This window comes from Enhydra lutris, unplaced genomic scaffold (genome assembly GCF_002288905.1).
Source record: "Enhydra lutris kenyoni isolate GAN:26980312 unplaced genomic scaffold, ASM228890v2 scaffoldscaffold2, whole genome shotgun sequence".
NCBI classification, from domain to species: Eukaryota; Metazoa; Chordata; class Mammalia; order Carnivora; family Mustelidae; genus Enhydra; species Enhydra lutris.
The window spans coordinates 61,817,783-61,831,620 of NW_019154086.1; the positions used below are offsets into that span (position 1 = coordinate 61,817,783).

A 13,838-nucleotide genomic window follows, 5' to 3' on the forward strand; every position below is an offset into this window, starting at 1 on the left:
CTGCCTACTGATGATCTCTGCCTGTCAAATAAATAAATAAAATCTTTAAAAAAAAATCATAGAGGCATAACCATACTATCTACAATAAAATCACTATTCAAGCAGTTCAAATCCTTTCTAACCAAACATTTTGGATCAATTCTAAAAAATAATAACCTCTAAACCATAACCTGAAATTCTACTTTTTTTTATTGTTTTATCATTTATTTTAGGAAGGAGACATATTTCTTATCAGCAAAGAGAAAAACAGCTGAGCAGATGCAGGTTTTGTTTTAATAAACAGATACTTATTTGTCATTCTACTGTGATAAGAAAAGCCATTTTATCTCATACTAAATAGTCATTTCCAAAAGAAAATTTCTATTTGAGAACTAGATTACCATCCACTGCAGTTGGGTTGAGTAAAGGATTAATCCAACAGGATAAATGCAAATATGTATTTCGTTTTACTCTTAGATCTGATAGCAAAAGCATTATTCATATTTAGAGCCACGCCCATCTCTGCAAAAAATATAAAACCTATGTCTTATAACCAACATAAGCATTTTTCTTGGAAAGTGTCATACCTACCACCGGGTAGAGAAAATGCTTGCAGAATAAGGTATAAATGCCACAAGTTGAAAATAAACTAAATGCTAGGCAGAAACTGCTTTATTTTTGAAATTACAGTTGTGCATACTAATATTAATTCCATTATGAATACTTGTTACTTTGTTTAAAAAACATATTCTCAGCACATGCTCATTAAAAACTCTGCATAGACACACTGTTGTATTTTTTATATAGACATGGCAATAAAAATGTGTCTTACCCTTTTCCATAATAGCTCTAAAAATTACAGGGTAAAACATATTTAATGACACTAAATTTTCAGATGATACTTTTTATCCACTAGTAAGCAATTCCGATGAGCCTGTTAAACTTGTTGAAGATTGTTTAAATTATGACTTACTCAAAAATAACTGAAATCTGTTTAGTAAGACCCGTTATGAAGGGTTTACAAAACGGCATTAGTTAATTCACCTACACAATGTATATCATACATACAATGAACTAACACAAATATTTGGGAACCATCTGTGTGATATAAAACAATATCAACTATTCTTAAGGCTCACATGCTATTGTCTCTTAATACACTGCTTTAGTTAATCTGATCCCATAGCGTATGAATCTTCCAAAATGAAAGGAAATATGAACTTACATTTACATAGTTTATGTTCTAAAAGTTAGCCATCTTACGTGGAAAGAGCAATGATAATAATTCATAATAAATGTACTTCTTTCACCCATTTTCAGCCCTGATACATTACATGTGTCATAAAGTTAAGCACCGAACTATCTAAAGCTTTTGCCTAATATGTGAGCATGTGTGTGCCTATTACTCCTATAATTCTCATTTTCCCCATAGTTTTAAATAAATAAGAATCAACTTATTATCCTGTTGGTTTTTTTTTAAGTTATACTTTCTCCGTAAGTCTGTACTATTAATATGCAGAAGGGGCATCCCCATGTGCTCTTGTTGGGATTTTAAATACATACACTCTTTTTTAATTGAGAAATAATTAATATATGCCATTGTATTAGTTTTAGGTGTATAATACAGTGATATATGTATATATTGCAAAATGATTATCACAAGTTTAGTTAACACCTCATTACCACACAGTTACAATGTTTTTCTTCTTATAAGAACTTTTAAGATCTTCTCTCTTAGCAGCTTCCAAATATATAATAGAGTATATACTCTTTGAACTGTAATTTTAGAATTTTTTCTAAATGAAAAATGCATATATTCTTTGACTAAGCAATTTCACATTCAGGACATTTCCTACCAATGTAACAGCACATATGCACAAGAACACACATTAGGATGTTCACTACAGTCATGTCCGTAACAAAAAAGGCTGGAAATATTATACATTTCCAAGAACTGGGGAAATGGTTATATTAATTATGGTATGTAAAATAAAATCCAATATACCTTCTAAAATGAAGTAGAGCTATATGTGCTGATATGGCATAATCTCTTATTCTTCAAAACGTGCTGTTAAGTAAAAAAGGAAAGGTACAAAATGGCATGTATAATATGTTCCCACTTGATTCTTTTAAAGGTGATAGTATCTATGCAAATATTTGCTTGTATATAAGTATTTGAATAAGATCAAACAGATCCTCTCTGAACCCTTCAACTGGTGAGTAAATTAGGGAAATCATAGGAAAAGTATTGAAAGGACTTCAAAGAATTCCTGGTGACCTCCAGGACTTAGAAGCCATGTTCCTTCCCATGTTGACATCATAACTCGTGCTATTCTCTCAGCCCATACCTTTTGCTTGATTATTCCTCAACACATACTTCAGATGTTACTTCCCGAAAGAACCTTTCCAAATTTTTCCTGAAGTCCAGGCCAAATCTGCACATTCTGATGTAAAATGTTCTTTAGTTGTTCTTGTAGTACCTAGCAAAACTTCTAGCAAATTATATAATTAGTCGACTGATGTCTATTTCCCAAAGAGAACATAATTTCTTGGCGTGACAAGACCTTAACTGTCTAGTTAAGTCACTAGGTGTCTGTCTAACCTAGACAGTCTAACTTAGACTGTCTAACCTAGTCACTAGGTTTATTGCAGTATCCGAAACACCAAGCACAATGCTTTGTACATACTGAGCACTCAATAAACATTTATAGAATGGTGTTACACATGGTTAATTTCCATGAGTTTTTTAAAGTTTTTATTTTAATCCCATTTAGTTAACATACAGTGATGTATTCGTTTCAAGTTAATTTACATGAGTTTTAATCTTGGACTGGATAACAATGTGACACGCAGGCAAGTACTTAAATAATTTTAAGGTCCTATAGCTCCAAACCTTGAATCTATGAGTTTAGACATAAATGAAACTAAGAACATTGTTGTCTCAAAAAACTAGCTAATTTGCTATGGAATTTTAGGTTATCTTTTAACCTGTGGCTTCATCTATTTCAGCTGCCAAATAAGAAAACTGAACCAGATGAATATCTAGGGCAATTTCTCATTTTTTTTTATTTTTTTTTTTAAGATTTTATTTATTTATTTGACAGACAGAGATCACAAGCAGGCAGAGAGGCAGGCAGAGAGAGAGGAGGAAGCAAGCTCCCTGCTGAGCAGAGAGCCCGATGTGGGGCTCGATCCCAGGACCCTGAGATCATGACCTGAACTGAAGGCAGACGCTTTAACCCACTGAGCCTCCCAGGCACCCCGCAATTTCTCATTTTTTCCAACAATACCTCTTCCATCACATTTTAGTTCTAACCATGATTTGCATGCCTTTAACCCTTCAACACTGTGTGCACTCTCTCCCACTCTGTCCCTCCCTCTCTCTCCTCTTTCTCTCTCTCTTTCTCTCTCTCTCACACACACACACACACACACACACACACACACACACACACACACTTAACTTTCCATAATTTTATTTCAGGAGAAGATAAGGGTTCAGCCATAGTAACGTGCTTTTATTGACAGTGCTTGAGCCTCTATAATCTCTCATATTTCTTGCCGAAGGAGATAAAAGAGGAAGATATAAACAATGAATATGGGGCTAAGTAAGGATACTTGCTGCTATCACATCACTCACTGGTTGATTGATTGCAAAAATGGTACTAATTCTCTCTCCTGGTCTTTATCCACACTATTTGCCAAGTGTTTTTTTAGCTCCTTCCAGTCAATAGGAGGAGATGACTTCCCCACCCTTGAATATGAGCTGGACTTGGGACTTGTTTTCACCAACTGACTGTGGCAGAAATGATGGTTTGCCAGAAGAAGCTTTCCATATTTCTGCTTTTTCTTAGAACCCTGCTTCCACCAAGAGAACAAGCCTAGGGAAGCCTATTAGAGAAGAGTCGATTTTCCCTGAACTACAATCAGCCAACTCCCAGAAGCAAAGCTGCCTAGCCTGACATGGAGCAGATGATAGTAAAATGAAGATGTCTAACTAAAATAAAAAAATAAAAAAATAAAAAAACCCAACTCTCCAGACTAAATTGCCAGAATGCAAAATAATGAAATACATAAAATGGTTGCTGTTTAAACCACTACGTTTTGGAGTGCTCTATTACACAACCTAGTTGTTTGATGTACTATGGTTCAAAAATTCAATAAGACTAGCTACACATGCTTTTATGTTTTCTTCTTGAGTTGGAACTAAGTAAATTCCATACCCATAAATCCCCCACCATTAGGGAAAATGCTTGGGAATGTGCTGACAAGAGTTTTAGCCACCGTGACCAATGTCCTCTCCCTTCGTTCTGCCTTATTAATGAGGACAAAACCACAGCATCCCTTACTTTGTGTGCTTAGATAATATTCTCTCGACCTTTCCTACCACCACTGCCTTTGGGGGTTTTCTGAGTATCTGAAACACTTATATAGATGAACCAAATAACACCTGGGTGCCTGATTAGGAATAAAAAGCCTTGGCATGAATTGCCATAGGCATGTTGTTGGTTGCCTCAAGCCAGTTCGCCAGTTGTAACTGATACAACTGTAGTTGACATGTCCAAAAAGACTTAAGTGCTTCCTTCAATTGTACAGCTATCCCTGATAAGTATTTTTAAATCCAAATTAACAGTGGAGCTACCGAGAAACTTCAAAGAAGAACAGAACTGGAATTGTGCAAATGGCTGAGAAGGGCTTTCCGGATCAGACTGAAACCAGCCTTCCCTGGTAAGAAGTATCGCTCCCAGGTGAATTGCAAACACCATTATTCTCTTGGTCTATCAGGTCAATTTGGTTTCCACACCAAACCATGGGATCCTTAATGTTTTACATCCACTGCAATAACCTCACATCTCTCCTATACTTGATATTAAACGGGTTTTGTGACCTCTTGTTGATATTTCATTGTACCTGATAAATTTTAAAAAGTTAGAAATATGCAGTTTGTCAGGATGAGAGTACTTACAGTTAAGTAGTCTAAGACAGACATATCAACAAGCATGCCATTAATAATCATGGTGGCTATATAATTTGTCCTCCAAATTGCACTTTTGAGGGTGAAAAAAGGTACCATTAAAAAACTGAATCAGGACATCAGGATAAACAGGACTGTCGTGTGTATACTGGGATGTATGGCTCATGGAGTAATAGAGGAGGAAATTTTAGGGGAAAAAGGTGGTGGGGAGGGGCTGGCTAACAAGCCAGAGAAGGTGGACAGGGGTCTAATTTCTGATTAATCTATTCTCCTGAGTTTAGTTTCATAACGTTGCAATACTATAAATTCTTAGGCACAGACATGTTTATTAAAATACTTAAACTCAAAGACAAATTAAGTAATCCTTTGATTAGAACTGTTTTGGATTGGATGATTTGATCATATCCTTCAAAGTTATGGATAACTGAGAACTGACTGGATAAATAAGAGAGTAAGCACTAAAAGCTAATTTCATTCTTGGAACATACACTACAATAATGGACTATGATAATAGGTTATCATAAAACAATTACTGAATATCACAGCACATTTGGAACTAGTCCAGGCTGAAATATATAAGATATTACATCTAGTAATAAGGTGGGGAGAGAAGCATATAAATTTTGTTATTTAAACAGAGAAATCAACTGGATGAAAATATCAGTAACTCCAAATGTATAATACTTTGTACACTATAAGGATACTTGCAATAACTGTAGGATTTAACCTTATCCAACAGACAATAATATCCTCTTCTTAAATATAGAAGATATATGTTAGTCTTGACTTTATTCTTCGTAGGAAAAATTCTGCCCCAATTTTTAAAAAAAAAAAGAGAAATATAAATGAATATTTTTCCAGTCCTTTTTCATTTCTTATCGAAAATAAAAAGGAGCTGATATCCAAGAGTAAATAAAGTCATCACCCACCACTCTTAAAGAAATTTTCTTCAATATTTCACTGAATTAGCTCATTTCCTAATATGCCACACACATTCAAGTATAAGAAATGAAACGGGACTTTGTGAAAATCTAACAATGAAGAATAAAATTGACTTTGGGAAAAGTTAAATTCAAGCAAGAGTGAGAGAGATCACAGAGGGAGAGAGAGCCCAATGTGGGGCTAGATCCCAGGAAACTGAGATCATGACCTGAGCCAAAGGCAGATGCTTAACCTACTGAGCCACCCATATGCCCTATACATATTATTTTATCATAGCTGCACCTGTGTTGCTTTCCTGCATATTTGGGATATATATGCATGTGTCTGCTTGAGTTAACAGCTGCTGAAAGCTGGTTCTCTTTGGTGATATTTTATGCTAAATAAATGGCCAGAACGGAAAGAAATGTGTTTAAGACTATGAGACAAGGTGATTATAAAACATTTAAGATACTGTATGACAAAATACTGCCATCTAACACCAAGTACTGCTGACAACTTAATGCTCAATTTTACAAAGGCCTATGTTTAGTGACATGAAAACATAAGGGGGAATAAAAGAAAAAGGAGAAAAAAGGAAAAGAAAACAGACATTTTACCTGACTTTAAAAATTGGTCAAGGTGATAATTAAATGTAACAGTGTTTTTCCACTAAAAATAAAATAGAAGTCTTAATATAGCAGGTTTTCGTTGAAAAATTCAAAATGCTGAGCAAGGGAATTACTAATTTCATCAAAATCAGAACCATACATTACAAAGGGAGAAAATTTACAAATGGGAAATAAGAAGGAACAGAAAAACAGCTTTCCCAAAATCAGAACATTCTTATATGGCATAACTGAAAACCGAACACATGAGTGCTGACGCCAATAAAAAAAAAAAATAATAATTTCTGGTAACACTTAAGACTATGAAAGTAGGTTTTTATTGATTTTCCTCTTTTTAATAAGTTAACAGGAAACAAGCATTCTCTTCCAAAATTCTATTTAAAAAGATAAGCTAGACTGAATTTTCTAAAAACTCCTAAAAAGTTTGGAATTATGTCACAAAAATATTTTGGAATTGTATAGATATTAAAACCACAGGAAAACTTTTATTTTCTATTTCCTTCTATACTGCACTTAAAACCACCTTGCAAGTCAACTGTTCTGTTTAGGGACATCTTTAGGAATACACACAGGCTTTGTCGCATGAACATACAATCACCAATCATCGCTTACATTTCATTCTAGGAACTGCATATGTAGTTTAAATAGAGGCAATCTTCCAGGAGGGATGGGTTACCCTAATGGAGTTTTCTGAGATCTAAAAATCTTTCCCACTGTTAGGGTCTCTTTTCCCAGGACAGTGAGAGACAAATTCCTATCACACTTTTTTTTTTTTTAATAGCCCTGTTCAGGCCTGAAGGACTAAGCACAAGATATTATAATGGATTTATACAAGTAGGAAAAAAGATGAAAAATTTGCAGTTGGGTTCCCTAGCAATTTTCTAGCAACACAATTTATATGAACTGTATCCATTCAGTCTGTCTGAAAGCATTAGAAAAATACAATTGGATAATGACTCTGCCTTGCCCAAATCAGCTTTTTACCTTAGGTCATCAAAAACAGTTTTGAGCTAAAGAGATCTCAGAGAATAGATCTTTAGTCCACTGTTTTACTTACACATGAGACAGCAGAAGCCTGAAAATGTGAAATAACTTGCTCAAGTGCCCAAAGGTGAATGATGCTGAGCCAATCCTAGAAAAGCAGTTTACTGAAAAGAGTACCCCATTAAGTTGTAAACTGCTATTGGATTAAATAAATCATCAAGGAAAAAGCAATATTTACTGGCAACTAAGCAGTTGCAGTTTTTAAATTAATACATTTTAGTAATCCCACATCAGGCAGTCTGCAAGGACATCATTTGAGTTGATGCTTTCCCCAAGGCCTACTGAGGTAAAACTGAATGTGTTGAGAACACAATATCCAACAGGGGCGGGGGGGGGGGGGGGCAGCTTTAAGTGTGCTTATGTCTTAGAATTAACCTTGTATCAATGAGAAATTAAGAAAAATTCCTGAGGGCCTGAACACAAATTACCCAAGAGAAGAAACAGTTAACTGCAGGGGTCCCACCTCCTTGTTGTAAATAATCAAGGAAAGCATTTTTTAAAGCAATACAAAATGTCACCACAGGCTGACGCTCTTTCTACAAGGATAATGAGATTCTTGTTTCCTCGGATGCTGAGCACTTAACTTCATTGCCTTTATCTCCGAATTCAGTTTCTGTGGCTACTGCATCTTCTCCCCTCCCTTCAAAACAGGTAACATGTCAGGCCTACATCATTCAATGACTGTGTAGCCACTACAGACCGAAAGACCTGAAGGGGCAGTTTCACAAACTCGAATTTTTGATCTCTAGGTCTCGACACACACTACTAAAAGTGCTCCGGAAATGAAGGGCAGCAGGCGGGTAAGTCAGTTAGTCGCTTTGATTACGCCAGCCACGGGCTCTGCAGCCCCACCGGGCTCAGCTATGCAGAGGGCTCCGAAGGAGGCGCACTTCCCTTGCAGGACTTGAGTCTGGAAAAGGCGCTTTTAAGTGCCACAACCCTTTCTTTTAAAACACAGTGACACGCACACAGGCCAGCCCGATAAATTCAAGGAAAGCACTGATCTGAGGGGCTGAGGTTTCTGACCCTCGGATCGGCCGAGGTCGATAGAGAACCTCCCAGCGGCGAGAACACTTCCAGCTCACCCAAAGCGCTCACTGGGTACTGGCTGGAGACGCGAGCTTGTGGCTCCAAACGAATCACGTAGAAGGAATTCTGAACGGGGAACCTTTCCCTTTTTAGCAGTTCAGTGTGAGGAAAAATCTGTCCCCCGAGGTGGCTCAACGGAAAACAAATACCTGAGCGACCGCACGGAAAGGGGAACTGGGCGTGTGCGAGTGGTCCCCGGGTGTGGGTGTAGGTGAGACAGCACTCTCAAAGTGACGAGAGGGTTAAACTGAAAACCAGCTGTGGGAGGGTGGATCTTTGCATTTTGCTAACGATCTCACCCCTTCAACCCTCGTCTCCCCGGGGCTCCAGAGTGAGTACCCTCTCCTCCCACATCGGACAATGGGACCTTGAAAGAGTGAAATACACAATGTGCCAAAGTCAGGGGGGTCTCCCCTTCCCACCATAGGGTGTTCTTACCCCCACCCCACCTGCTTGAAATCCGCTTCTACTCGCGTTTCACAGGCTCCGCCCCAGAGCCAGAGGCTGTCACAGATGCCTCTTTCTCTAGCCTCAGAACTGCAGGTGAGCTCATTACCTCACCCAGAAATGTAACTTTATCATAAAGAGATCCGGAGAGGGGGCCCCCCTCCCCCGCACCACCACCACTAGCAAACACAGTAGCAGCAGTTCACAAACACTTGTGATCCTCGGATTCTAGCCCCCAGCCTCACTTTCCCCCTCTTCCTGGGAGAGATCAGAGGCTTTCAAACCTGTGTTTTTGGCCTCAGTTTGCCAACAACTGAAAGGATGTGCAGAAATTAAAGATGCGAAAGAGAAGTGAGTCCTTCTTTAATAACAACTAAAGAAAAGGGCACCAGAACAAACAGAAGCTGAAACACACACACACACACACAAACCAGGAAGTAGGAATTTTACTTGCAAATGTCTATCTACGAAGGGCTGGAGATAAAACTTCAAAAGGAGAAAAAAATTCCAAAAAATCCTCAAGTCTAGAGACAAAATGAACCTGACGCTCCACCAACCGAAGGCGAACGTACAAGATGCCCCGTAAGGACCAACTCGCTTCAGCCGACCGGTAGGTCTCAGGGTGACAGCCCCAGGGGCCGTCCCTAGGGTAGGAAAGGGATTCCCGGCTATATATTTTAGTTATTGGGGATTTTGCCTATTTTTCTTCTGAGGCTCAGTACATAACTGAAAACTGAGGCTGAATCACAGGTCCTAAGAAATCCACAAATCGCTCACTAAGGTCTCAGAACCTTGGACGCTAATTCCAGTTCAGGCTGTGTTCTCTGCCTACCACCACCCACCCCTACACTCACTACCCACCCAGACAATGGGGGTGGGGGCGTTCAAACCAGGATTTGAGCCAAAGGAGGTTTTTAAGGGAGTGATCAAAGTCCTCCCTTTCTCTTCCACCCCTCCCTCCTTCACCTCCTACGGAGGGGAAGTTACCAGGGGATTTAATACGAAAAAGTGCGGGCAGTTACTGCCACCGAGCTAAGCGAAAGGAAAACTGCCCCGAGCGCAGTGACGTGGACTTTGATATTCGGAGACTGAAGGAATTGTCAGAGGGCGAGGGCTCGCCGCCTAGGCGGGAGCCGCAGGGGAAGGAGTGAGATCCAGACGAATCCTGCCCGCGGGGCCCTGAAGCCCTAATCCCGGCAGCACCCAAAGTTCCTGGAGATTTACCCAATGCCCCCAGTCCCTGCCCAAACTTGAGCCAACCGGCCGGGCCCAAACGTGCGGCACAGGTGACTGAACCCAGGGCCAGCCCTGTGCCTACACCGCCGTCCCCTTACCTCCCCCCACACGCCCGCGCACACTGCCCCCGAGGTGCGAGGCCCTGGTCCGGAACGTAGGAAATTACCCCCGGCCCACGTCGGCCTGGGGCTGCCCTGAGGCCCCTGCTCACCTGGCCTGAGAACCGCGGCGGCGATCAAGAGGCAGAAGACTAGACGGCAGGAGGGGCCCGCCTTCGATTCCATATTCCTCCTCCTCCTCCTCCTCGGGGGCCACCGACAGAGTCCGCGCCGCAGGAGGGGGCGTCGTCCTCGGCCCCGCGCTGCCCGCGAGCTCGCAGGTCCGAACGCAGGGGCAGCGGCTTCTCCCAGACACACCGCCCCCCCTGGGCTGTGGAGCGCCGGACCTTCGGATCTCCGCCGCGAGCAACTTTCCACCACGCAGTACCCCAACTCTTCCTCCCTCCCCTTCAGCACCTGTCCTTAGCCCCTGGGCTGCTCCTCCCGGCACCGACGACCCTCTCTTCCCCGGAGACACTTGAGTATTTCGGAAAGGTGTACGTGGTTCTTTTAGGCTGGTCTGTTACTCTCCTTCTCTTGGGATAATAGTAATAATGGTCGTGGCAGTGTGCGTAAAAAGCCCGGTGCTAGGAAGGAATCGCCGAGGGCAACAGGGGAGGCGAGTCCAGGCGGTCTCCTCAGGTGGCAGAGCGGTAGCAGCGAACGCGGCGGCGGCGGCAGCGGTCTTCGGGCTGCTCTGAGTGGAGGGACTGGAAGGCGTGTGTAAGCTGCCTTTCTCCTCCTCTCTCCTCCCCCCCGCGTCCCTCCTCCCTCCTCTCTCCTCCCCTCTTCCCAGGACGCGGCGCGGAGCAGGTGGTTGGAGCACCGACCTGCAGCCTAGAGGCGCTGCAGGACCGAGTCGCAGACCGAGTCCAGCTCTGGCACTCCGCGGGGGAGGCGCTCGCCGGATCCCTGGGCCCCCCCGAGTAGGAGGGGCTTTCCCGTAGCTCCGCCCCCGGGGCCACGCTCGCCAATAGAGAGCAGACGCAGGAGCCGCGCGCGCCCCAGTGGGCCCGCGGGACAGCCTCCTTCCAGTAGCGTTGCTTTCGCCCTCTGTGTGCGGACGCTCATTTCTTGGTGCCCAACCAGCCTCGACAGGTTTCAAAAAACGCTTGTCCCAGACTCCTGTTCAGTGGCTCGCTCCTCAGGGATTTTTCGGCGGTGATGTTGCAGCTCCATCTTCAATGAAGAGTGGTGGGCAGGACGGTGGGAGTGGAGAATTCCCGGGGCGGGGGAGGGGGACGGGGGAGGAAGAAAAGTCTAGAGGGGGTGGCAGAGGTGGTCACTCGCCTCCGGAGAGTTAACTGGAACAGCTTCTGGTCGGCCGGGGGCAATCCAAGTATTGGGCTAATTCCTCCCCCAAACCCACCTCTCCAGCATACCTTCTTTTGAAGGCAGATCCCTTGAGTCGACTGCCCAGTACCAAACAGAAAACATTTACTCTTTCCCGGGGGAAATAATTGAGAAATTTCTAGACTACTTCGTCACACGGATTTTCCCAGTGTGTCTACTTGCCAGAGCGTGTGTCTTTTTTTTTTTTTTTTTTAATTAAGCGGCGATTTTTAAGTTACAAACAAAATCCTCTCAAGTTACTCAGATTAAAAGCCAAGCTCCTCGTCCGTTCCAGAAAGCCGGGCATCCCAGCAGATGGACAGGCTTCTCTGGCAGTCTCTAAAGATTGAACCGTCTCCCAGGCGGAACATCGGGAAGCTGTGTCTTTTTCAGATCAGAGACCATGAAGGAATATTTTCCTCTGGAACTCCGGGGTGGAGTTGCCGGAGCCCTAAGTGGCTCTAAATCAGGGATGCGGAATCACAACTCTATTCCAGGAAGCATAATAAAATCGTGGTCCCTGAACCACGTCGCCAGGGCATTAAACAGCCCTTCGTGCATTACAGGGTCACCCCTGCGTGAGGCTAGTCTCCCCCAGAGAATGCCAACTAGTAATCGTCACATACGCGCTTTCATCAGAGGCTTCAAGTCACCAGCTAATGAGGGTGAGGGGAGCTGGAGGCCAGAGAAGCTTATTAAGACAAGCATACACATGCGAGCTCACACACACACACACACACACACACACACACACACACACACACAGTGATCTCTGAATTCTTTTATCTTTTTATGCTGGAAACTATTACGCTCCATCCTCAGTTGTGATTTTTTTTGTCAAAAGCCTGCCTGTCTTGTCTTCCCAGTTCTCTTTATAGCAACAATATTCTAAAGTAGAGCTCTTAACATTTTTCCTTTCAAAATAAGTAGTTTTTCCTGCTTCTATTTAATATCAACATTTTATTTGCATCTTGTGAGCCAATAGGAAGGCTAATGCTAGGAGACAAATGCCTTTTAATTCAGTGTTTCATAAGCTTAGTTTGAATTGCTGGCATTCCGAAGGGATCTCATAGAATTCCTTTAGGAAATTGTTTTTCTCTTAACAGAAATTTTTAAGTAGCTTCTACTGCAACAAATCATTCCTAACTATATAGTCAACCTAGATCCCCCACTCTGTCTACCTGACCCTCTTTGTTTTGGGGTGAGCGTTTAAACATCTTCATCACTAAAAAAAAAAAAAAAAAAAGTAGATAAAGACAGACTGACTTGGGCTCTGACATTCACTAGCTGCACGATCTTGGATGGTCAACTCATTTAACCTCTCAAAGCCTTAGTGTCTTTACTTGTAAAAAGTGGTAACAATAGTGCCCCCCTCTTAAAATAACTGGCTAGGTATAATAGAAGGAACTCTGGCTTTGGAGAGTAGAGTCTAGTTAAAATCTCTGCTCTGCACTTAACTCAGTGACTGACTTTGAACAAAAGTCAGTCTTTGATAATTAAAGTTTGATGACATAGTAGAATATTAACTTCAAAAGTATACAGTGAAATTGGATCAAAATATATTTTATAAATTAAGGATATTTTGCACACCCATGCACATGTATGGAATTCTGAAAGCAACATATATACACACACATATGTGTATGTATGATACATATTTGTTTGTAGGGTGCTTTTTACAGAAGAAAATATCCTAGTTTAGGAAAGTGCCTTGATAAGCCTCTTGTAACAGTAACTCCAAAGGCTATTAGTTATATATAGCTGAGACCACAAAAGTGATGGTTGTGCTACTCTATATTAAACAACAGAATAAAAATTAAAATAGGAATTACAAAATAATAAAAATAAATAGGAGTTTAGCAGGGGAATGAAGGGAAAGATGCTAAGAGAGAGGTAGGGGCATGGGCCAAATCATATGAGTTTGGAAATAGTTGAAGTCCTCTAAATATACTTTAATTAAATACTGACAGTTACTGATCACTTACTGTATTATTAGGTTATTCTAAGCAACTTACATGAACTAATGAAATAATCCCCCCCTCAAAAACTGGTGCTGTTGGCTTCTTCATTTTGCTCATAAAGAAACTGAAA

General features: G+C 41.5%; 1 protein-coding gene across 1 annotated transcript in view; it reads right to left on the reverse strand.

Moving 5' to 3' along the window:
• Window positions 1–11,307, reverse strand: part of LOC111147835 (activated leukocyte cell adhesion molecule) — a 210,918-nt gene extending 199,611 nt beyond the window's left edge. The window contains exon 1 of the mRNA XM_022504091.1: window positions 10,529–11,307. Within this exon, the coding sequence (XP_022359799.1) occupies window positions 10,529–10,601 (73 nt within the window). The 5' untranslated portion in view covers window positions 10,602–11,307. The remainder of the gene's footprint in view (window positions 1–10,528) is intronic.
• Between the last annotated feature and the right edge of the window lie 2,531 nt (window positions 11,308–13,838).